The sequence below is a fragment of the Pogona vitticeps genome, chromosome 1 (assembly GCF_051106095.1).
Source record: "Pogona vitticeps strain Pit_001003342236 chromosome 1, PviZW2.1, whole genome shotgun sequence".
NCBI classification, from domain to species: domain Eukaryota; kingdom Metazoa; phylum Chordata; class Lepidosauria; order Squamata; family Agamidae; genus Pogona; species Pogona vitticeps.
The window spans coordinates 116957624-116981695 of record NC_135783.1 but is presented as its reverse complement, the minus strand read 5'-3'; the positions used below and the strand labels follow the sequence as shown (position 1 = coordinate 116981695).

Sequence of the window (24072 nt, the reverse complement as noted above, 5' to 3'; positions counted from 1 at the left end):
CTCTTCCAATACCATGCCTTCTTCCTAATATTTTTGTGAAGCATTATAATTATTGTGGCAGGGAACCAGTTACTACTACTACTACTACTACTACTACTACTACTACTACTACTACTACTACTACTACTACTACTACTACACAGAAATTTTAGGAAACTCTGCAAAATGGCCTTCTATTTTTTAGGTCAACCTGGCTTGTTAAACAAAACAAAAAAAGGCCCAAAATTACACAAGTAAGAAAGGCTAAATCAGTTTTTTCCTTACTGGGAAAAAATTATATCCAGTAATATGGACAACCTGCTACAGCCCTTGTCTCATGCTTTGCTGCCCTGGTTGCAGTTTCAAAGATGTGCAAGGCTTTATTTCTATACTGTCTATATAAAATGTGCTGCTGAATTAATGGTGTGTTTCTTCACTATATCTCTGTTTCACAGGGTTTAAAAGGTGATGCTGGTGATAACGGGATGCCTGGTCCAAAAGGAGAAAAGGTATTTGTTGTGTGGATATGTGCATTCACTTCTGGCTGGACGGCACAGTACGATGAGGTCAGGAGTTCAATTCCCCACTGCGGCTGCTGGGAGAAGAGCCGGCCTGCATGGCCTTGGGCAAGTTACATAGAGAGCCCCTAAAAGAAGGGAATTTTAGGCACTTCTGAGTACTCTCAGTACTTTAGAAAATCCTGTAAACTGTTTACATAAGCTGGAGTCATTTTGAGAGCATGTAATTATTATTGCTACATATATTCTAATGCAAACCGTTTATATAAACTGGAATCAAACTGACAGCATATAATTATTGTTATGTATATTCAAGTAGCTAAATCTTGAGGGAATGATAGAAAATATTGTTTGTTTAAAGAGGGATACACTCAAAATCCATAAATGTAGCATTCGCATACTGTAATCGGCTTCTTCTGGTCCTGGATGCAATCATTCCTATACCATTGAACTTATTGTTCGTTTGTTGTGTAGTCCACAAACCATCTTCCCTTTGGGAGTGGAACAATTGTGGAAGATCACATTTCTGCTACTCAAAGGCCAAAATGCTTTTAAGTTTTTATACCAGCTTAAAGCCACTGGCATAAATATCAACAGCAAACTGCTTCATTTTTAGAAATTAGCATAGAAATTTGCTGTCAATTTCTGATTTTTGTGATTTGGAATCGAACAGCAAATGCCTATATAACGTCTTAACTTGTGGCAATTTGCAACTAAGATTTACATTAATAGTGCTACAGTGGTAGGTAAAACTAACTGCCCAATGTACAATTTATATTTCCCACCTCTGTGGGACAAACAGCAGGCAAACAAAAAGGAAGCCCCCCCCCCAAAAAGGGTTCCTTTGCCTTATACATGTATCCACCTCCAGTCATACCCTCTCCAATGAATGATCTGGGGGGGAAATTCATACCGTTCGTGTGGATTACTGCTAGGAACAGTTTAGTACTAAGAGTAAAACAGTTTTTTAAAAATTAAGTAAATACAGATTTTACACTGATGTTGTTTGCAGCCACGTTGGCCTGTTAGCTATGATCCAGTTGAATCTCGACTGAAACTGAATGGATCCTGGACTGCTGTACATTTGTGTTCATATCCAGTCTCTGGGAAGCCAATTATGTTCTTGATTTTTGTCAAGCTAGCTACATATCTCAAAACCTATTATCTTAGAATATAGGAACACTACTTTGAAAAGTGAGAGAGAGTATAATATAGTATGGTGGATAGGACATAGGATAGGAAAACTGGTTTCTTTTCACTGGGTAACCTTGGACTAGTCACCATTTCTAATTTTATCCTATTGTTTTGGATATTTGAGGGTACTTTGGTGGAGGACCAGTATGTTGGTGAGGAATCAATATCGAGCCCTCAGAAGGTTGGAGAGAAAGGCACTTAAAAAAGAAAGAAAAGAAAAGTAATAGAATTCAGTTTTTTAAATACTTGCTCACAATGCTTAGAGACTGACATCAAAAATTCATTGATTTTTAATTTCTTCCTAATTTTATAGGGTGATATGGGGCCTCCAGGACCAGCTGCTCTTAGTGTAAGTACACTAGTCAGGAGGAATGCTTTTATGGGTGTTTCTGTGTTCATTTGCAGATTCTTTAATGCTACAATTGTATGTAGATCATCAGTGTGCAGCACTTAGAGTGTTGGGCTGTGACACAGGAGACTTGGATTCAAATCCTCACTTGACCATGAAATTCAGCAAGTGACTTTGAACCAATCAGAGTTTCTCAGCCTGATCTGTCTTACAGGGGAGGAATAACAGCATGGAGCTCATTGGTGGGATATCAATGCAATAAACAAAAAAAAAAGCAGTTAAATGAATGTGAACTGCTACAGAATATACAGCCAGCTATGTGTAACATATGACATAGTAAGATGAAAACCTGCTGTGTTTAGTAACTCACTTCTGTTCTGTTCATTTCCACACCCAGATCTCTTAAATGTGCTTTAGCTGCCATCTCATTACAAGGTCATCATGAAAACATGTAGACGAACTGTGTCTGGAGAAAATGCCTGATTGTATTACCTATCTTATGTGGTGATAATTTCAGTGGGACATGTCATATGGCCTTCTTCCCAGCTGAAATGTATACAGTACGCCATTTCCTCCTGGGGGAGGCTGAGATTTGTAATCCCCGTGGCATGGAGAAGGGAGACTTCAGATAGCTAGAGCATCTGCTTTGTCTTTCTTATCTCTCCCCCTTACCCTGGCCACACGTAAATATCTGGAGAACAGATAAAGTAGTGGGAGGGGGAAGGAGCACAGACAGGCACTTGAGACTGGAGTCAAGCAGGCACTGCTCAACTTAAACATATTTTCCTGGACTCTATCAGGTTTCTCTCAACATCCCTAAATAAGATTTAGTTTGTTCACCCACACCCGTATCCAATCCAAAACTTCCCCCAAACACTCCTGTAGGACTTCTGCTGCCTTCCTAAGATCAGATCATATGAATGAGAGGTCGTCTAGGTATCATCTGTGTCCTGATGAGGCAGATGGCCATTGCCAGTATATTTAGAGCACTTGAAGAGAGGCAAATAACTTTTGTGCCGGGTCAGTTGTACTTTGCAAGCTAAGTGAGCCTATTTCACCCATCACTAATAATTAGAGAAAACAAATATACAGGAGGTGCAAGTAGCCTTTTGTGTGTGTATGTGTTTCTTTTTCATCATGCTTTCTGCACAAGGCTTAAAAGTCTTCCATCTAAATCTTTTCTATGTTTCTACTGGCAGTGTACTGCCAGAACATGTAACATGACTGGTAAACAAAACAAAAATAGCCAGGAATTCTGGTTTAAACCCACAATATATTTAAATGGTTTTTTAAAAAATATTACTGGCACTTGGGGTGTTGAGTAGTTATTGCAAAATACATTTCAATGTCATTTAATTTCAAGAGAAGGGGTTTAAAATTGGTATGAAAATGTGTGGGTTAATAAATGACTATTTTTATATTGTGTTTTATTCTTAAGAAGTGTCAGCTGGACACTTTAATCCATTTAATTCTTAATCCTTTTGCATGAGGTAGATTATTTCCCCAATATCAACGCTATTTAATTGCCTAAGGACAGCACATGTATTACTTTTAAGTCCTGATATCCTTAATGAGTGAGTATTGCTAGAGCCATCCAGTGACTGAGCAGCAAGGATGACAGGATTATCTTCATAGTTTTGTCAAGGTGCTGAATTAAGGAGAAAAAAGTTGGGGACTTTTCTCCGAAATGACACAGTTCGCTAATCTCCTCTCTCCTCTTTGGCATCCAGAGCTTAAGCCTGTGCATGTCATGTCACACGAGTGACAGGTGAAAGAAGGTGGCACAGTGATCTCTCTTGTAAAGTATATGAAAACTATTCCTCTTGACACTTGATCCACAGCTTTTAGTTCCTCAGGAAAATGAGTGTCCGTCTCTACGTTCCTGCGGAGCCTATCCCTTTGGGGAGTTATAGAATACTCATCCAGATGGCACCAAATGTTTACACAGAAGCCAAGGGTTAAGTCAGTCACAAGCAGAGGCACCTACGATTTGCTTACTAAACAGATGCTTGGAATGCTGGTTCCCTAGTCCTTGAGGCCTGGTCAAATGAAATGACCCATAACATGTTGGGCACAAAGCAAAGAAAGAGAGGAAGCTGGCTACTCAGGCCGAGGCATGCTCTTCAATCTCCTTCACATACAAACTCAAGTAAACAAGTGACATACCAGTTAACACACAATGCTGCTGTCATGCTGCAGATGGTGAATTACAATTATAAACAGAGATGACTGTTACATTCCATCTGTATTAAGATGAGGGTTGGGATATTGTCTGCTCATAGCAGAAGCATCCCCTGAGCGGAGTTCCACCCACAGGATTTATCCCCTTGAAGGAAAAGGGCAGGGGAGTACTTAGGATCTAATCCAATGTACTTTGGGGGAAAATGTATGGGTTATATGATGTCAAGGTGCATCTGACTTGTGAAATAAAGGGACGTTGTGTGATCCAAACTTGTGGTACCCCTGATACAGGTTTTGAAGCATGTGAGGTATTAAAGGAGTGGTTTTACCAGTGCAACCCCCCAGGGAATTTCCATGGCCTAGTAGGGATTTGAACCCAGGTCTCCTGAGTCCTAGTCCATCACTCTATCTACTGTCACTACAGACCATTAATTGTTTCCTGTACAAGCTGTTTGCTATTGTAACAGGATACTTGTGATATAATAGAACATACAATGTTTTCTTTAAAAAAGATACTTAGGAGATTCAGTTGGCTAGTTCTTAGGTTAAAGATTGGAATATTATTTACAGTTTTTGGGAGTTGACTTCTTAAATTAATGTTTTATGTCAGTCCTTAAAGAGAATGTAGAATGTGGACCTCACCCAATGTAATATTCCATATAAAAAGAAAAATATATAGTGGGATTATTTCACTGTCCACGATTTTGCATAATCCGATTGCTCTACCACTTCCACCTAGAAGATACTGTGCAGAGTTTGTCATCTTTCTTTCTTTGATATATTTTTTGGAAAGGAAGAAACACAGGAAAAGATGGGAAGGCTGCAAGCAGAGAATGGTGATCCCTGGATCTCCAGAAGATTCCAGGAGACAGGGCGATTGCACTGTAAAAGTCTGCTATGGACGCGGCCTTCTCAGCTTCCAACAGGACTTAATGGAAAAGAAAATTATATCGTTGGTTTTCTTTAAAACATATATAAATTGGGAAAAATCTAGATTAGAAATAAATTATTTTCTATAATGCTAGTTGAGTTCATTCACAGCCAGTTTCATTAAAATAATCACAGGTTAATATTTAACCTTCTCAATAGTGCAGTACTATTGGATTTCTAATCTTGTCTAATTTTATTTGCATGTACTGGGTGTATGCTGCCAAGGTAAATCTGTGTAAAGAATTCAAATATATTGCTGTCATTTTAGGCTATTTTTATCTCCTCTGTGCAGTAATGCAAGAAAGCTGAAAAGATTTATGTTTTTGACACCGAAGAAGATTTATGCTTTACTTTCACTTTTTTTAAATAAAAAAATCTGCAGCTTTATCCAATTGACACAAAATGATATATGCCCGTTTTTAATTACAAAAAAGATCTGCAAATAATTCCCTGTACACTTTCATAACTAATGCACTAAAATAGCATTTGAAATGTCACCACTACCGCACTAGAGCTTAAATGACGACGCTAAATTTGTTTTGTATGCTGAGTTCTCGTCTCTTCGTTGCTTATTCCTTGAAAAACTATGAAAGAATGTCCCTCTTGACAATAAAATAGATGCCAAATACCATTGCAACCAACAAATGTAAGATTTAAGCACATGGGGGGGTGGACAAGTACATATCTGAAACTATAACTTTAATTTGACCTTCATTACGAATATTTCTTTTTCCATTGTTCAAGAGCTGCCTGCTTCCATGCCTTTTCTTCCAATATCACCCCAAGTCTTCTGTCACAAAGCATGGGGCTCTTTTTTGGTACTGTCTGATGTGTCACAATGCCCTTGTTTACATATGCAGAAGACTGAGGTAGTAAAGTTCTGGGGTAGAGGTGAAAAACACAGCATTCAGATGCAGCAAAAATACCTTACCAGTGGAAAACGAGTACAGTAGGGATTGTGCCTTTCTCCTTAATATGCTTTATTTTATTTCATTTTGTTTTATTGTTTTATTCTTCTTCCCCTGAAGGAAATTTATTTTTATATTTCTAACCTTTCAGAAAGGGTCTTCCCTTCATTTGAAATGAAGAACTACAATTTATTATGTCAATTTATTAGCTCTAGAATGAACAGCTCTTATTAGTGATCGATCCAGACATGGAGGACGTATTTCCAACGACATGCTACTTTTTTAAGCCTTGAAAATGTTTTGTTCTCTTTATTGATTAAACGCCGGGGGCTTCTTTCATAGCTTGCATATAGAACTGGTGTATCCAAGAGAACCCACATTCTCACTCCTGATCTAACATAAAGCTTTTTTAATTGCCCACCTGTCTGGCTTGCCTACTGATCTTATCTGAATGCAGCCAAAAGCTAGCAATTCTCCTCTCTTCCTTGGATCCCACAGTATTGGATAATTACTGATCACTCTCTAACGTTCTGTTCTTGGACAAGGTGTTGGGGTGAGTTGTGGCTTCTCAGATCCAGGATGAGAAGGATGATCGAGATCCATTTAAATCTGGTTTGGGGCCTATTTATGTGGCAGACGGTGGTTTTGTTTCTTTGGTGAATGACCTACACTGCTAACTGGACAGAGCGCGTTTGTCCCTGTTGGTTCTGCTGGACCTCTCAGCAGCTTTTAATACCATCAATCATGGTATCCTTCTAATTCATCTCTCTGTTGCGACTTTGAGCCACTGTTTTATGATGGCTCCATATTCTTCTTAAGCATATCCATACAGCTGAACTTAATTTTATTTCTGCTCTGAAACAAGGGAGCATATCCACTGGAGCCACACCATTAAATGCCTCATTCCATTACAATGAGATGCACTGGAAGACCAAAAAAAATTCTCAAAGCAATTTTCAGCAGATTAGCTGTTAGTTGTACATGAACATCCACTTCAGGTATCCCTTGTGTAATTAAATTACATACAATATGAATATGTGTTTTGCTTGCCCCTTTAGTACTACAGTACAATGAAGTCTAAGCAGTGCTTAATGATGCACTTCATCTTTTTGAACTGTTTCTGTTGACAGGGCATGCCAGGAACAGAAGGGCCTCAAGGCCCACCTGGGAAAGAAGGCCAGAGGGTGAGTAAGGACTTGAGCAATGGGTGTCTGCTGGCTTACCTCAACACACATTTACTGGGCGCAAAGACGCTTGCCCCACTGCAGATGAACAAGAAGTCAGCATTTATTGTTGTGGGCTTGGTAATGCTGGAAGAGACTAAAGTAGCCTCTGTCTCTTTAAGTTTTGATTTGTGTATTTTCCTATGTTGTGTAATATGTTGGTTGCTTCCAATGAGACTTTTCCCACATGCCAATGAGAGTGTATGCAAATGCCTCTAATTTATGTCTCCTTGTTGACAGGGTTATTTCCTATGCAATTCTCCATTTGGTGCTGTTCTTAATCATCACTGTGTGGCTAAATTACATAAATGTACTGCTACAACAGAGGTTCTGAATTGTATGTTCAGTAGTAGTCCAGCCATTTAAATGGTAACCTAGTCACACTGTAGTCAGTAGGATATGGATCAAGCTTACATTTTCTTTACTTTACTTTACTTTACTTTACTTTACCTTTCTTTCTTTCTTTCTTTCTTTCTTTCTTTCTTTCTTTCTTTCTTTCTTTCTTTCTTTCTTTCTTTCTTTCTTTCTTTCTTTTTCTTTGGTCAATCCATTGTTGTCCATAAATGAATAATCTGTGATTCCCACAAGTCCCAGACAGCCTGACCCATGGTACGGGTTGGTAAGGGAATGGGGTTTAGAAAGTTCTGGAAGACCACAGTTCCCCTCACCCTTCCCCAAGACATATTCTCCAATAGAAGGATGGGAAGGGATGAATGATATGCTCTCACACATAGGAATAGATTTTTAAACCTCCATGCCTTGCCCTTTCAATACTTTACAGGTATTCAGTTTGATACCTTAAATTTAAAGAGCAGCATGTTTAAGCCTAGTTAGTTCAATACTAACTCAATTCAAAATGTGGCCTTGGTTAAGAATCAGCTGTCAACCAGAAATTGGAAGGAAACTATTGCCTATTCTTTCCAGAGTGCCTGTAATATGAGGAAACGACGATAATAAATCAACTGCCAAAAAAAAAAAAATGATTGGACGAAGAGCTTTAGCTCTTTATGAACCCCCCCCCTTTTCCCGTATCTACATTACCTGTTAATATTTTTATTTTTGGCTTCAAGTCTAATTACCATTAAATCAGTTTCGGTGCTGAACAAGAATATTATCTCACCTCTTTCAATTTTTTTGTCATGCCATTTCCAGTAATTAATTTCTGCCTTCCTATTTACAGCTAATTTCAAGAAAATGAACATGAAAACCCATTTAGGGGACTAATGAAATAACTCCTCCTTTGCATTTTTAGTGGGAACTAAAACAGATGAAAGGGCACTTCTTTTTATTTGAAGTCCAAGCCATGTGGATGTGTTACTGCATGGACCTTCAAGCCACATTACAGCTGTTCAGATTCATTTAGATACAGTTGAAATGAAGCTCAGAATGTATGAGCCCAAATCAACCAGAAATGCTTTAAATATTTTTACAAGTGTTAATGCTGCCGGAAGACATGGGATTTTACTGAATCCTTTTAATAGGACCCTGTTAATGGTTCAATGTCTAGTTACTTGGAAAAGCAAGTGAATCAATTATTACTTATCTGAATTCAGTGGTAGCTTTACTTTGAAAGACGGTGCATAGACATAGCACAATGTTCCTGTTGATCCTTCTGCCCATTTATGAACACACCCACATACAGACTGAGCATGCGCAGTAGCCACAGAATGCTGTATGACTTGGGGTACAGAATAGGAGACCATGTGGAATAGGAGGATTAGAACAGAGAGTCCTGGAAACAAGAATAGCTGATGGGTCTGTATGGCTAGCCCTATTCACCCCCTTTGTGAGTGGAGCTCACATGTGGTAAAGCGATGCGCTAGCCTTGCCCCCTGTTTTTACTTTAATCATGGAAACCAAACAATCTGAAGAGGGGAGGCTGCTGTATCTGAACAGTCTCTCCACATAAGCCAGAATGAGGGGGGAAAGGGAGGGAGGGCCCAGCTCATCCTGAGAGGTCACCCAGATACATCAACCTTCCCTCCTTCAGACTATTTTGTTTCCATGGTTATAGAAATGGGGGGTGGGTGGAATGTTCATTGTGTGTGGCTTTTACCTACAAACCAGGCAACTGAATAGGGCTACCAAAGAGAGCCACTCCACATTCCAGATTTCATTTGTGTCTTCTAGGAGATGTTACTCCATCACAGGGAGTGGGATTCCAGTAGAAATACTGTCTGTTTGTAATGTGCCTTACAAGTCTGCAACAAGCAGAGTGTCTTATCGTGTTTTTATTCCCCTCCATGCTCATCCTGTTTGAAGTTGCTATGCAGCAGGATGATTCCCGTAACTAAGGCAAAAAATTAGCATAGTAACCCTCCGTGCATCGACCACCTGAGGAAAAAGGATTGCCTGTTCCTCTTCAACGGTGCTAAAGATCTACCAACCAAAAACAGCCACTTACTCTGCCTAATGAGATAAAGGAAAGAGTAATGAAAATGAGCGTCATAATTATGTGACCTTGGTTGCAACTACATGCTCCAGACGTTGTGAAGGGGAGAATATGGTCACTGCAAATGACACGAGCCGTGACTCAGTTTTCAAAAGTGTACCTCAGTGCCATTTTTGAACCACCGCTTCTGTCACTGGCCGGCTGGCCCTGGGAGATTTCCTTGCTATCTCAGGCCTGGCTGGAGGGCAATATTGTTCTGGTCGGCTGAAGGGCAGCCCCATCAGCTCCATTTTCACCGCATGTCAAGCAGGTGAGCTGCTGCCCCAACCCTGACATTGTCAGTGGCAGCCGAAGCCTCCCAGCACTGGCTGGCCAGCAGTCGTTTGATGTCCTGCTTTGATGTGAGGAATTAATTGTATTAAAGGAATCACATTAAAGCAGGGCATGTGAAACAGGTGGTTTCATCCCTCTTTTCAGGTAACACACAGTAAAAAGCTTACTGCAGGTGATGTGAAGCATATAGTTCCTGCCCTTACGTGCAAGAGAGGAAGAGGAGGCACCTATTCTTTTTTCCACATGAATTCTTCTAATTCTCCATAATCTTTGTATCCAAACAAAGGTGAGGTTGGGAACTGTGGATCTCTCCCCAGCCCACTTCTCCTTCTTCTGCTGATGGTTTTAAGATTGGTCTAGAAAATAGCTAATAATGTGGAAAAAATAGTACAATTGTCCTACTTCTGAAAGCATGAATGAGTAATTCTCTACACATCACTGTAAAATTCCCATTGCAAAGGGAACCAGAGTCCTCCATAGGCATTTTTCTGGAAATGGCTCAAATGGGAAAAAGACGTGGGTGTAGTAAGTGTTCCATCGTCACGTCCCTATTTGTTTGACTGCTGCAAGAGCTCTTTACATCCTGGATGTGATGGCATGAAAGGGGTTTGTATACCCACATGCCTAAACTTGTTTAGAAAACTCCCTATACTGGGGAAATCAACTCTATCACCATTCTGGATTATGGGCAGATTGAAACAGTATTCAGTTATATAGACTTAACCAAATCCTTTCCCAGTTTTTGAGGTAAATGTATATGTGTATGGTACCCTGACAGCAGGTACATACAGATGGGACACTAGGGTAAGGTTTGTACCTGTTTGCATCCCCACCCCCAATTAGCACTCGACGTGTTGCAGGCAAACATCTCCACAAGCAAATTTCCACTGAGCCAACAGGATGTTCTCTTTCGTGCCCAGTAGGGACCAAAGAATAGCCTGGGATAGAGTCAGTCTTGGATGTTCCTCCCTAAAGAACGTGTCTTGCCAAGTGGGGCAGCTTCAGCTGTTCCTGTCACAGAGATATAATACAACTGTCTGTGCCAGGAATGGAGAGGAAGATATACAAATGGGCTGTTGAGTCTAATACAGTGGCAAGGCAAGACGTGAGAGGAATCGTGTAATGAATCAAAAGGATGCTGTCAACTATGACATCTAAAATACATGTTAGTGATTAGAGATAGGCAAATCTGTGCAAGGCTCTTCTCCAATTGGTTTGGAATATTCCCAAACCTCTACTATCTCCACTACAACTATCATTTAGACCACCACCCCTTTTGCACTCTTCTCCTTGTGATACCAAGATCTGTGCTTCTTACGTTTTGTATGCAGTCAAAGTGGCAAAAAAAGACAGGGATTATGGCCATAGATTATGGGGGTTTTTTAGTCCAGTTTCATCTAGGTCCTCCAGTCTGGAAGCAACTACTTAGACTGCAACAAGTCAGGTGCTCCTTAGCCCAACCACAAATGGCCTCAAGGACACCTTCCTCCCCCAAATCTCTGCTCTCTTCTCATTTAAAGAGAATTTGAATAAATGAGAGGCAAATATTTTCAGATAATTTGGAGGGAAACAGTGGCATGGAGAGGATGAGTGTACCAAAAACTGTGTACCGTCCCAGAAATAGCTTAATTTTGGCTTGTCAGGAAAATATTTTTTTTAAAAAAAATGAAGAAGACAAAAATGTTGTGGCACCTTCAAGACTAAGTGCTGCATTTTAATGTGAGCTTTTATGGAGAAGTCCACTTCTTCTGACCGAAACAACATTTTACAGAAAAACCAAATTGAATCTGCAGTGACTTCTGTCTTAGCACATGAGGCCAAGTCAAACAATGTTTCAAAATGAGGCTTGATTTCTTTCTTTTCTGCTCTAGTTTTAACACCACAGTTTTGGGTGGTACAGGACTACCTTTTGGGGGGGGGGTTGCTGCTAGATGTGTGCCTGCCCCTTCCTCACGGCCCTCATTCACCACTTTCTCAACTGCTGTAGTAGGTTGGAACTTTTTTTTCCTTTGTGCTACCATGCTCATATATAATATTAATAATTGCATGCTGTCAAGTCAATTCTGAATTATGGCAACCCTTTTCAGGGTTCTCTAGGTAGAGAATACTCAGAAGTAGTTTGCTATTCTGTTCTTCTAGGGATGCCCTCAGATTGTGCAGCTTACCCAATGCCACACAGGCTAACTCTACTTGCAGGAGGCACAGCGGGGAATTGAACCCAACCTATGACTCCATAGCAAAATACCTAAACCATTGGGCTATCCATCAAGACTCACATGCAGAGGGCCAATTCTCCTTTTTAACCCTGTACAGTATTTAAAATCACATATCCAAAGGTGCACCTAAACACCTTTTTTTAAAAAAAGTGGAGGGGCAGGAGTGGGCAGGCTGTTTCTGTTGTGTGGCATCATGCCCAGCTCCAACATGCCCACCGCAACAATGTGCACACCCTCCCATACTACAGTATAGGTAAAGGTAAAGGTTCCCCTTGACATTTAGTCCAGTCGTGTCCAACTCTAGGGGGCGGTGCTCATCCCCATCTCCAACCCATAGAGCCACCGTTTATCCGTAGACAGTTTCCGTGGTCATGTTGCCAGCGTGACTAGACACAGAACACCATTGCCTTTCCACCGTGGTGGTACCTATTTATCTACTCGCATTTTTACGTGCTTTCGAAGTGCTAGGTTGGCAGGAGCTGGGACAACGAGACGGGAGATCACTCCGCTGCGTGGATTTGATCTTACGAATGCTGATCTTCTGACCTTGCAGCACAGAGGCTTCTGCAGTTTAACCCACAGTGCCACCATGTCCCTTACTACAGTTTGTTGTTATTGCTGTTTAGTCATTAAGTTGTGTCCAACGCTTTGTGACGCCATGGACCAGAGCACGCCAGGCCCTCCTGTCTTCCACTGCCTCCCAGAGTTTGGTCAAATTCATGTTGGTTGCTTCGATGACACTGTCCAACCATCTCGTCTTCTGTCGTCCCCTTCTCCTCTTGCCTTCACACTTTCCCAACATCAGGGTTTTTTCCACGGAGTCTTCTCTTCTCATGAGATGGCCGAAGTATTGCAGCCTCAGCGTCAGGATCTGTCCTTCCAGTGAGCACTCAGGGTTGATTACTACAGTATACCAGAGTCAAACATAGAAAAGAAGTACTGCTACATGGCTGTGTCTAACAAGGGAAGTCACACCTTCTGACAGCTAACCTGCAGCAAATACACTTCCAGTTTATTGGAACAGTGTAGCTCCATCCTGCTTTCTTTCCATTAACTTGGTTTGCTCCTACAGTAATGAAACCACAGTTCGAACCACCATGTAGTCACTGGTAATTGCTGGTAATCTTCTGGTTTGTGACAACTGGGGTTTGCACTGGGAAGGAACGATAATTCAAATTTTTCCACAGGCCCTGTAGAGAAAGTTCAGAGCAAAGCATAAGACTCTCTCTCCTTTAGTTTAGGATTTTGCACACGCTGAAATGGTTTACGATTTCGAGGGTGTTCCCCACATGCAGACATTTTACAATCTGAAAAACAGCAGAAATAGGGAAAGGAAGCTGAAAACAGGAAGGTACGCACACCATCTGGATACGGATTCTGGATGTTGTGGAATATATTAAGAAGTTGTTCATTTCCTGGATGGGCCTGTGATTCATTGTTCCAGTGGTTAGTGGAGGTTTTTAGTATCTTTCCAACTTTTGCTCTTCCTTCTTCAGTTGAACTGTTATGTGGCTATTTGCCCTTCCAGTAAGTATCCTCTTACTTTTGCCTCTCATCCACGATTGTTTTATCCAGCTAGCATGCTTTCAGTTGAGGTTTATAGACTGCAATTTCCCTGCTTCATTTCTGAAATTTTAGAGGCTATCTAGACAACATAAGTTTCCTTTGCTACCTTCTTGTTTTCCTTAATGCTACTTCTGTCTTTTTCTAATTTTTCTTACCACAAAAAAAAAAAAATATTAAGAAGAAACGATGGATTACCTGGACAATGCCTTTTGGCTTAGGAGACTTAAGTCTAGAAGTGTGCAAAATGAAAAATAAACTGATTCATATATCTTGTTCTTAACACTAACTGGGCAGAATGCATATTTTCCTGATAAGAATATTTGGGAACAGGGAAAAAAGAAGAACCAATTAGTTTACACAGAAAGAAAGACTGAACATTGTTTTTACTTTATTATAACAATTACGTAGAATAAGAATGGGGGAAATTATATTTTTTTGTTCACAGCTTTTCAGAGTCTTCATCTGGAAGACATTTTAATTATTCTGTCACCATGTGCCCATGCATGCTACAATCCACCTACTTTATTATTCATATTTTATACCACTTTTTGTAGAAAAAGAATAATCAAACTGATTCCACACATATCAAGTGGTTCCAAATTGATATTCAGTTTGGAATTTATACACCCATCCACGTATCCCTAATACTGTGGTGAAACAAGGTGTGCAAACATGTGCATGGTGCGTTAACACTTGGGACTTTGCATGCTGAAATCCCACAAATTACTGGCTTGGGAGATGGAGGCCAGGGTATTCTGATTTCTTGCTCAATAGGCAACAGCTGAGATTCCAACATTTTGCATAGATCAATGCACATGTATTATTGGTGGTTCTACTCATGCTTTGTTGGACTGGAGCCACTGTGTTCTGGTTGCCTTCGTGGGTTGTAGGGTATTTCATAATGTTCTCCTGGGGCAATTAGCACCTCAGTCACAGCTGTGCATACCGATCAAAATCCTGTCTTCTGTGGCTTATTACTTCCCTTAATACTCAGTGCACCCTAAAACAGGCAGACATGAACAGAAAATTGGTGGCAGGGGGGCTGAGGTAGTTTTCAGTGTTTAGTTTTAACAAACCAGAAGGTTCATTTCAAAGGCAATCGATTTTAAAATTATTTAGGGTTTAAGCATAATATTAGGGACGTGGTGGCGCTGTGGGCTAAACCGCAGAAGCCTGTGCTGCAGGGTCAGAAGATCCGGCAGTCGTAAGATCGAATTCACGCAACGGAATGAGCACCCGTCGCTTGTCCCAGCTCCCGCCAACCTAGTGGTTTGAAAGCATGCAAATGCGAGTAGATAAATAGGGACCACCTCGGTGGGAAGGTAAACAGCGTTCCGTGTCTAAATCACACTGGCCATGTGACCACGGAAAGATTGTCTTTGGACAAAACGCTGGCTCTATGGCTTGAAGAGCGGGATGAGCGCCGCCCCCTAGAGTCGGACACGACTGGACAAAAATTGTCAAGGGGAACCTTTACCTTTTTTAAGCATAATATTTCAGCAGATAAGCTTTTCATTTCTTTTACGTAACTCGAGATCTGAACCCAGGCGTTCCAGCTCAATTATTGATTAAGCATACATTTCAAACAAGTTTAATTAATAAACAGGATGGAAAAACAGATTTTGAGCAGCCTAGTTTGAAATATACATGAAGCTCCATTGTACACATTCAATCTAATGAGTGGTGGTAAAACTCTTCCTTCTCTGCATTCACCTCTAAAGTAAATAAGGGAACATAACCATCTGAAATTTTACATGCACACTGTAGCACATATGGATTTTTAAAATTCAAACCAAAATAACTACAGAGAAGGGAAGGCTGAATTTGTCATTTCTGGTTGCAACAGGTTTCTCATTTTCTAACCATCTGCTAATTTTGCACTGTGTGTGAATCAATGTAAGTTTTTTTTTTCTTTTAAAAACTCTGTATTTACATTTATATGCATTTCTGTGAACTTTCATGTGCCCTTTTATATTCAGTTTACCTAATGTGTACAGTTTTGCAAGCAAAATCCCTTTATATGAAGGAGGCAAAAATCCTGGGAACCATTTATGCATACATATGTGTGACTGCATAAGTTGCAAAATCATATTGCTAGTAATTAATGAGACACAAGTTGCCTTGCTGGTTGTGTGAAAGACACATAACCAGGAATGCAACTGACATCCCATTAATTAATGGCAGTCTGCTGTTGCAACTGATGCATAGATCACCAGTAACCATCTGACTGTGATTTCATACATTGGGTTCATTAACATTTGCCTTCTTGTATATACTTCTTTCTAATATGTATGCATGTCTGTATTCTTAATTGGAGTGGTGCATTACAAAACTCAGAGAAGCAAATATAAAAATATAACTGTTTTTCAGTTATTGCTTTAGAAAATATGAAAGGAGAGCTTCACATTAAGATAAAGTGGGAACAAACTTTTAAAGTGTGAGAAAGACTTGCATAATAACCAACACTTCAATCCAAAGGTAGTAAATAAGTAGACTTGCTACTCACAATTAGGGGGTTGCACTGGCTTTAAAGAAAAGTGTTCAAACAAAGCTGAGCAAGGATATTAGGGAAATTTTGGATCAGCCTCTGTTTGAAGAAGCTTACAGTTACACTCAGGTCAGTGTGTGTGCCCCTGCAGATCATTCATGTTTGTTCTTGGCATCAGAAATGCTGGAATTTGGGTGGAGTGTGAGGATTCTTGGAGTGAGTTGGTGTATCAAAAGAAGGAAGCACCAAAGCAGAAGGACGTTGACACTTGAAGCTCAATGAAATCTAAAACCTCTCCTGGAAACACCAATATATGAGCTCTGGGACGGGTTCAGGTCAGACTTACCAGACCCTATGTACGTACAGTGGTGCCTCGCAATACAATGGGTTTTTGCGATCACTATAGCGCTTCGCAAAATGGTTTTCCCTATGGGCGATTTTCGCTAGACGATGTTTTGGTCTGTGCTTCGCAATACAGGTTTTTTTTTCTCGGGATGGTTTTTCGCAAGACGACAATTTTGACAGCTGGGTCCGTGCTTCGCAAAACTTTTTTTTTAGGGATGTTTTTTTTGTAAGACAGCAATTTTGACAGCTTTGCAAAACATTTTTCCTATGGGCGATTTTCGTAAGATGATGATTTTCCCCCCCATTGGAACGCATTAAATAGATTTCAGTGCATTCCAATGGGGAACCGCATTTTGCAAGACAATGTTTTCGCAAAACAGGGGTTTTCACAGAACAAATTAACATCATCTTGCGAGGCACCACTGTATTCCCCATTCACATGACTGAGTAGCCATTTTGCATCCAGGTGTGGCAAAAGGAGGGTGCTACATTGCTTACTTGACTGGTTGCATTCTAGCAGTTCCCTCACTTTTTTTGTCTTTTTGCTACAATGAGTCTTCATTAAACCTAGGATTAAGAGTGTGTGTGAATGTGGAACAGGTGGCTGAATCTCTTGTGCAGGCTTTGACTAGGTGAGATCAAAGTAGTGCTAGCGATTATCTTTCTCTGTTCTGCTATTGTTTTCTTTTTTAATGCCTGCTGCTGGCTTCTAGCTGATAGAGAGTGGATTCATAGAAGGTTGGAAGTAGGCAACTGCATGTGTTGAGCAGCAGAGAGAGTGAAAGGACATAAGAAGTTGTTAGCAACTTTGCCTACACACTGAGGATCCACCACATTCACAAAACCAATGGCACTGTGTGGTACTCATGCACCTCTGATCTCAAGTAATGTAATTTCAGATGGTCTATTCTAGTTGGAATTAAGACTGGATTTAAGTCCAGGTTCTTTTGGACAAATTTCTCTTGCTACCCTGTATTGTGATTACTGGAAGACTGGTTTGAATATGTCACAAAATCATTGTTTTAGAGCTGCTTAAATTCAAAATAGGTGTGATGAGAGCTGGAAGGTTTTGTGCTCTTGAATAAAATTAAATGAACCAGCTTTTAAAGAAGGACTATTTATACCTCTTTGTCCATTTGTCCTTGAAGTGCAAGCATTCATATATCTGAACACCAACACCACAATAACAACACTTTAAAAGCTGTGAAATTAAAAGCTAACAAGCTGATTTAAAATGTATCACCATATGTGAAATACATGAACTTAAAAGTGATATTATAAGACATATAGCTGCTGAAAAATTTTAATCTACTCTTTTCTGGTCTTAGATTCCCATAGAACTGTTTAGCTCTTGGAATCAAGGTTTAGCTGGCTGGAAATCTCAGCAGGTGACAGATGACTTAAGCAATGGAGATCAATAAATAGGAAGCACATAATTCACTTCACTTACAATACAGCTGAAAACTAGGCTAGCAAATGAGAGCAGGACATTTGTAAATCTATTACACATAGCCTGGTTTATATGACTTAGGGTGACAATTATATTGTAGTTCTATATCATAGATTCATGCTGTGTATGTTATGCCATTCATCTGAATTTGCTGTATTGTGATAGGAGCTCTATCAAAATGCTCTTCTCACTGAAACAGCATTCAAAAGAAGTGCTACCCTGTTTTCTTGAAAATAAGGCCTAACCTGAAAATAAGCCCTAGTATGATTTTTCAGGATGCTCGTAATATAAGCCCTACCCCCAAAATAAGCCCTAGTTAAATGAAACTCCACCCTCCACCATTGTGCAGCAACCAGAAGAAGATGTGACTGTATTTGAATAAATTTAGATTGCTGTACATGAAAAAAATGAAACACCCCCTGAAAAGAAGTCGTATTGCATTTTTTGGAGCAAAAATGAATATAAGACCCTTTCTTATTTTCGGGGAAACACGGTAATTAAAATTGTGGTGGAATAAATTCACTCTTTTGGTTATTTAGTTAGTTCTGTCACTTCATTGATGGATCAATGGCTCTTTTATGGATGTACCAAGTGAGCATGCACATTAAATATGAATTTGTTTCAGTGTGATTTTAGCTAGTACTTCTTTAATATATAGCTATATTAAAACTATGGGATATAATTGATTTCATTGCAAAATACCCATCTCTCGCTGTATTATAGGCTCTTAGCATCCATTCAAGGAGATGCTTCATCCCTTTGTTTACCAGGACAGTGGGTATTATAAGTATCAGGGTAACTATTTTTGGATGTGAGCAATTGCAACTGCAAAAAGCTTGAGCAGAGATTGGCCTGTGAAGGTTCTGAATGTTAAGGTGCTTTTGAAAGGAACAAAACTAAAGCTTTCCGAAATATTTTTGAAAAACAAATAAGTAACAAATTAAGTGTCTGGATGTCCACTTTTTGCAAATCTGTTGGCTCCCATCTTTGTTTTGTTTCCTGGAGTAATTTTAGGCAGTGAGGGTCTCATAGTGTTACCTAGTCAAACAGCTGAGATAGATTTCCACTAAAGACAAAAAGGTTGTGGTACCGTTTTTGTCTGTCTGTCTGTCTGTCTGTCTGTCTGTCTGTCTGTCTGTCTGTCCATTTAAAAATCTTCATTTACTATTGCCTGATATGCCAACAAGGCTGACACACCAACCTCTTCTAAAACTACAACTATGGATAAGCGAAGGTATTTGTCTCCAAAAGGAGAAGAAACTTGAGCCTTGGGGAAAAGTTAATTGCAACCACTTTGGGGACAATCCTTTTCTAGCCCCATCACAGGGCTGCAGGCTCTCTACATGCTAAACTAAGCTCATCGTAAGATGTGTTGAAGGTCCCACGTCTTGTGGCAAATCTGAAGCAAAATTTTAAAATACCACGTTTGGAACAGATTTTGTCCAAGAAACATTGTTACCCTAAATGCTGATGTAACTGAGGCTTTGCAAGTTTTTACTGGTGTGGGAGCTGCCAAATTTGATTTACATCTTGCATTGATGTAACGTTGTTTCCAATATCCCCCTCTCCCCAGCATTGTCTGTATTCTCGATTTTCACAGCAGGTTTCATAAGGAGAGGCAGCTTTGCTAACATGCGCCGAGCATGTGCTGTATTGAAACATAATCACTAGACAGCTAGTGAAACTAGTAGAGAAGACAGGAGACTGGCCTTGCGGTTGAGGGGTAGCAGGCAGGGGGCATAAAGGAGGAAGTGCAGATTGAGTGGGCCATATCTTTGTGACCTCTCCTATATGTAAGACTAACTTTGGTCCTACTTGGAGGATATACATACACCAACAATTTGGATGTACTTTTGAATGGGTCTTAAGGCATTATGGAAGGCACATCGACAGAATCGAATGTATGTAGTTTTGTTCTATCTGGCTTGTTAGTGTTTTAAACTGCAGCAGTTTCATTGTCATAGCAGAATCAAAAACTGCAACATCAGATCAGGCTATTATTAGATGTTATTTTTCTGCAGACATTTGTCCTGTTTCAAAAGAAATGACTGCTCTATTCCATATAAGTCCTGCTATCATATTTATGGACTATTCACATTGTTCATTTCTTTATTTGTTTATACCCAGGGACGCCGTGGTAAGCCTGGAGTTCCTGGAAAAACTGGACCACCAGGGCCACCTGTAAGTAATCACGCCAATGGACTAAAACCCATTTCAATCAGTAACACCTAGCAGATGCTCCAAAGCAAGCTTTAAGTGAACACAGCAGACCTTTGTTATTATTTTCTGAAGTTATCTAACAGTTGCAAAATACTGGGAAACAAAGGGGGGAAGAATGAGATTGACTCTGAAAATAGATATAGTGATGAAGGTTGAGGGAACTACAGAGAAGGAGGGGATATCATTTTTGACACAGAAGAAACGGAGGAAATCAGTTAGTATTTCAAAGAGCTGACTGTGTACATTATCTGAGGGTTATTGCTCCTTCAGTTCACCTAAACCGATCCTGCTGTGTGTTTTAAGATGGGATGTTTTCTGTCTCAGAGGAGTAATCTAAAGATAAAGAACTGTATGGTGAACCTGCAAATTGTTTGAATGGCGGAAGGGATTATACCCAATGCTGGAAAAAGCATTCAGCTGTAGATCAAATGAGTTTGCTGAAGAATGAAAGAAGATTATGAAATGCGTAAAGTGTATAAAAGAAATTGTAGTACACATCACTGGAAGTGTTGATTCATACCTAAGCATTAGAGGTTTGTTTTCTTCACAACTAGATTTGTATGGATTGAAATCTAATCTTGGCCATATAGCTGACTCTCAAGACATTTCCTCACATCATGGAATGGAGGCAGCCTCTGGAAGTAGGCCATTTTGCATTATGCTGTATATCTAATGGAATCTGCTAATTTTTGTCATTCCCATGTTGGTTTTACGATCTGTGAAAGTACTCTAACACTGAGAGAATGTACAATATCGGTATACTTTGTGAATAGCGTTGAGTTTCATATTCAGCTACATACTATGAGTTATATTTATTGATATTCTTGATTTAAATAGCAATTTTTTGAAAGAGAAATTTGTAGGCATGCTGTGAATATTTTTTTTCGTTGTATTTTCCTTGCAGTGGGTCAATTCATCAACAGCCATTTGTTGTTTCTTCTATTGGTTCCATAGGGTTTTCCTATCCTTACTTAACAGTCCTAGAGGCCTTTTCTTTCCAAAAAAAGGGAACAGTGAACTCATATGGGAGAACTTTCTACTCCTGCTTCTCCTATGCATAGCTGTGCATAGATATACATCATCATCCAAAGGAGGGATGAGTAAACTGGCCAGTTTTGCTCTCTTTTGCATTTGAAATTTTCATCTCAGATACAAAAAAAAAACTATTCAAAGTTTGATATATTCTTCAAAACAAACTAAAATGAATCTCTTCCCACATCTATATGAACCAGAATCATACTGGGAATAGCTGTACACACTGATTTGGGTTAATTTTGAATTTTTGGTTAATTGGGTATATAGGTAGTAAAGAGGAAATGTCTTTCAGTGACAAATGTGTATCACAAATATAGTAGTATCATCAATGTATGCAGGAGTTCATACCCAGACTTTTAAGAGTTAAGCACTCAGATCCTAAGCCAAGATGGACAAACTTTGTCAATTTGGTTTTGCCCCCATTTGAATTGTTTTAAACGTCAAGTGCTCTCCACCTTGAATATAAAGAAGTGTTGACCATTTTAGTAATTTTATACAAAAAGCTAACTGAAATGAACTTCTCATCCATTCCTGGTCCAAAGAGCTTATTGCCAGAAGTTCATGTGGTGTGGCTAAGCAGAGGGGAAAGCTAAATGGGAAAGTGTCTTGCAATCTCCCACCCTTTGTAATGGTGTGATATCCTGCATGTTCATGCACATGTATGCCAGCTATTTTCTCACCAGATTGCACTTTGCCACTTTCCATCATGGAAGTACCCCTGCTGGTATTTACTGACAACATAAGAACATGGTAAATGCATAACTATCACTCCCTTCCATTTGGGTTGGTGCAGTTCATTTGAAATGTTGGAGGCAACTTTTATAGCTACTATGGACATCCAGAAGGACAAATAAATAGATACTAGATAACATCAGCCCTGAACTGTATCAAGAAACAAAAATGACTAACTGAAGTTATTGTACTTTGGGCGTGCCATGACAAGGATAAAAATTCCTGAAAAGACAACAGGGCTGGGAGAAAATATGAATTCAGCAGGAAAAGAGACAGAGCAAATATAAAATGGATTGATTCAATAAAGGAAGCGATTGCCTTGAGTTTACACAATCTGAGTTGGACTGTTACTGGTAAGATCTTTTGGAGGACTTTAATTAATAGGGTCACCAGAAGTTGAAAGCATCTTGATGGCACATAAGAAGATGAAGAGTGAAGTCTGGATGCTTGTGACATGCTGTACCGACCAATAAGGAGGGAAAGAATTCTCGCCAAATGTGTTCTCATCTATTTAGGCTGTCTCAACAAAATGAGACACATCTATAAAATAAAATTACGAAGACTTGCAAAATTCCTTGCCTCCAACCAAGAACAAGACAAAGAGCTCTTATTTCCCCCCTCAAGGATTTTGTAAAATGTTTCTCCTGTCATTTTTTTAAAAAGAAGCAACACAAAGAGATATACATGCCTACTATCCAATCTCTGTCCACTTTTTTGCTATAGTGTATGATGTGCAGAAATCCATCAGTAACCGTGTGTTTCCTGTTGAGCTTCAGGAATTCTGAGTTATTACATTTTTCATGGCAAGAGTAGTGCTGGACACAACAAGAAAAGAAAAAGAATTCTGAAAGGGAAGGGTGAATAAATCGGAAGACACAGTACTTTCTCTTAACTAAAGGCAAAAAGAAGAAACAACATAACAATAGATCTCAACAAAAGAAAACTAAGATAGTGACCTGAATGATGCCCCCGTTTATCACCTGTAAAAACAAGAGGATGGTAATTCCACTTGAGGCAGACATATTGGAGCTATACGGGCAACAGGGGTTTGCCTGACGAGTAGAAACCTGTGACAACAATTCCAGCAGAAGGGAAAGGCATTGGCAAATTAAAGTCTCTTTTTTTAAAAAAATCATTTTTAAAGAAATTTAATTGCAACCATGATTTGGAAAAGTTGTGACTTACATTACTGCTGCTGTGAAGTGTTTAACGGATACCAATCTTGCCCCATTTTTAAAAAATCCTTAACCTGATTTTAACTATAGCTTATATCTGTCTACAGGAGCAGCTCTTTTTGCGTGTCATAAAGGCAGTAAGCATAGTGCAGGACATTAATGTCCTAACATTAATTATGTAGGAAGTGGTGGTTGTATTTTAAAATAAGGATGTAATGAATATTCACAATTCTTATCATCCTTGATTGAAAAAAAATCTAATATATTGAAAAAAATGATCAACCACTATGAGATTTTTTCAATCCTGCACAAGAGGAAAAAAAATCTGTGTTTCGCTTTGCTTTGTCTTATTTTGGTGAACAGTATAATTAGTAAAAGGAGATGTAATGTAACAACTTTGTATTTTGCACCAAAAAATTTTATTTTGTGTTTTAAAAACGTCTTTGTAGCCCATCCTTGATGCGTGCCTAAACTTGCATCAAGGGGGGTCCTTGTCATGGCTACTCTTTTCTGTTTCTTTGTTTGTTTGGCTAGAGTTTTGGTTCCGTTTCAGCATGTGTGGTTGCTGGGATCAAACTGAAGTGAATGGCTTCAGTTGTCTGCTTCAGCCGTTTGTCAATGTTGGGAAACTGAAAAGTTCCTCCTGCTCCTCTGTGTAAGGGAAGAGAGAGGAAGCAAAGGCTGGTTTGTTTTTTGAGTCATGTAAGGCACTGCTGATGCAGTGTGCCTTTAAAAATATTAAGCTTCCTCTTGGCAGGAGAGGATGAGGGAGATCCCTTTCTGTGTTTTCTTTTCTTTTTTTTCTCTATCCCCTTTAAAAAGAAGTGGACGAAATAGG

At 39.6% G+C, this 24072-nt stretch overlaps 1 protein-coding gene across 3 annotated transcripts in view; it reads left to right on the top strand.

The window, feature by feature from the left end:
* Window positions 1-24072, top strand: part of COL19A1 (collagen type XIX alpha 1 chain) — a 217577-nt gene that overhangs the window by 110900 nt on the left and 82605 nt on the right. For all 3 annotated transcript variants that reach the window (XM_073000073.2, XM_078386107.1, XM_073000079.2), the window contains 4 exons: window positions 435-488; window positions 2005-2040; window positions 7190-7243; window positions 20200-20253. In XM_073000073.2, the coding sequence (XP_072856174.2) occupies window positions 435-488; window positions 2005-2040; window positions 7190-7243; window positions 20200-20253 (198 nt within the window). The remainder of the gene's footprint in view (window positions 1-434; window positions 489-2004; window positions 2041-7189; window positions 7244-20199; window positions 20254-24072) is intronic.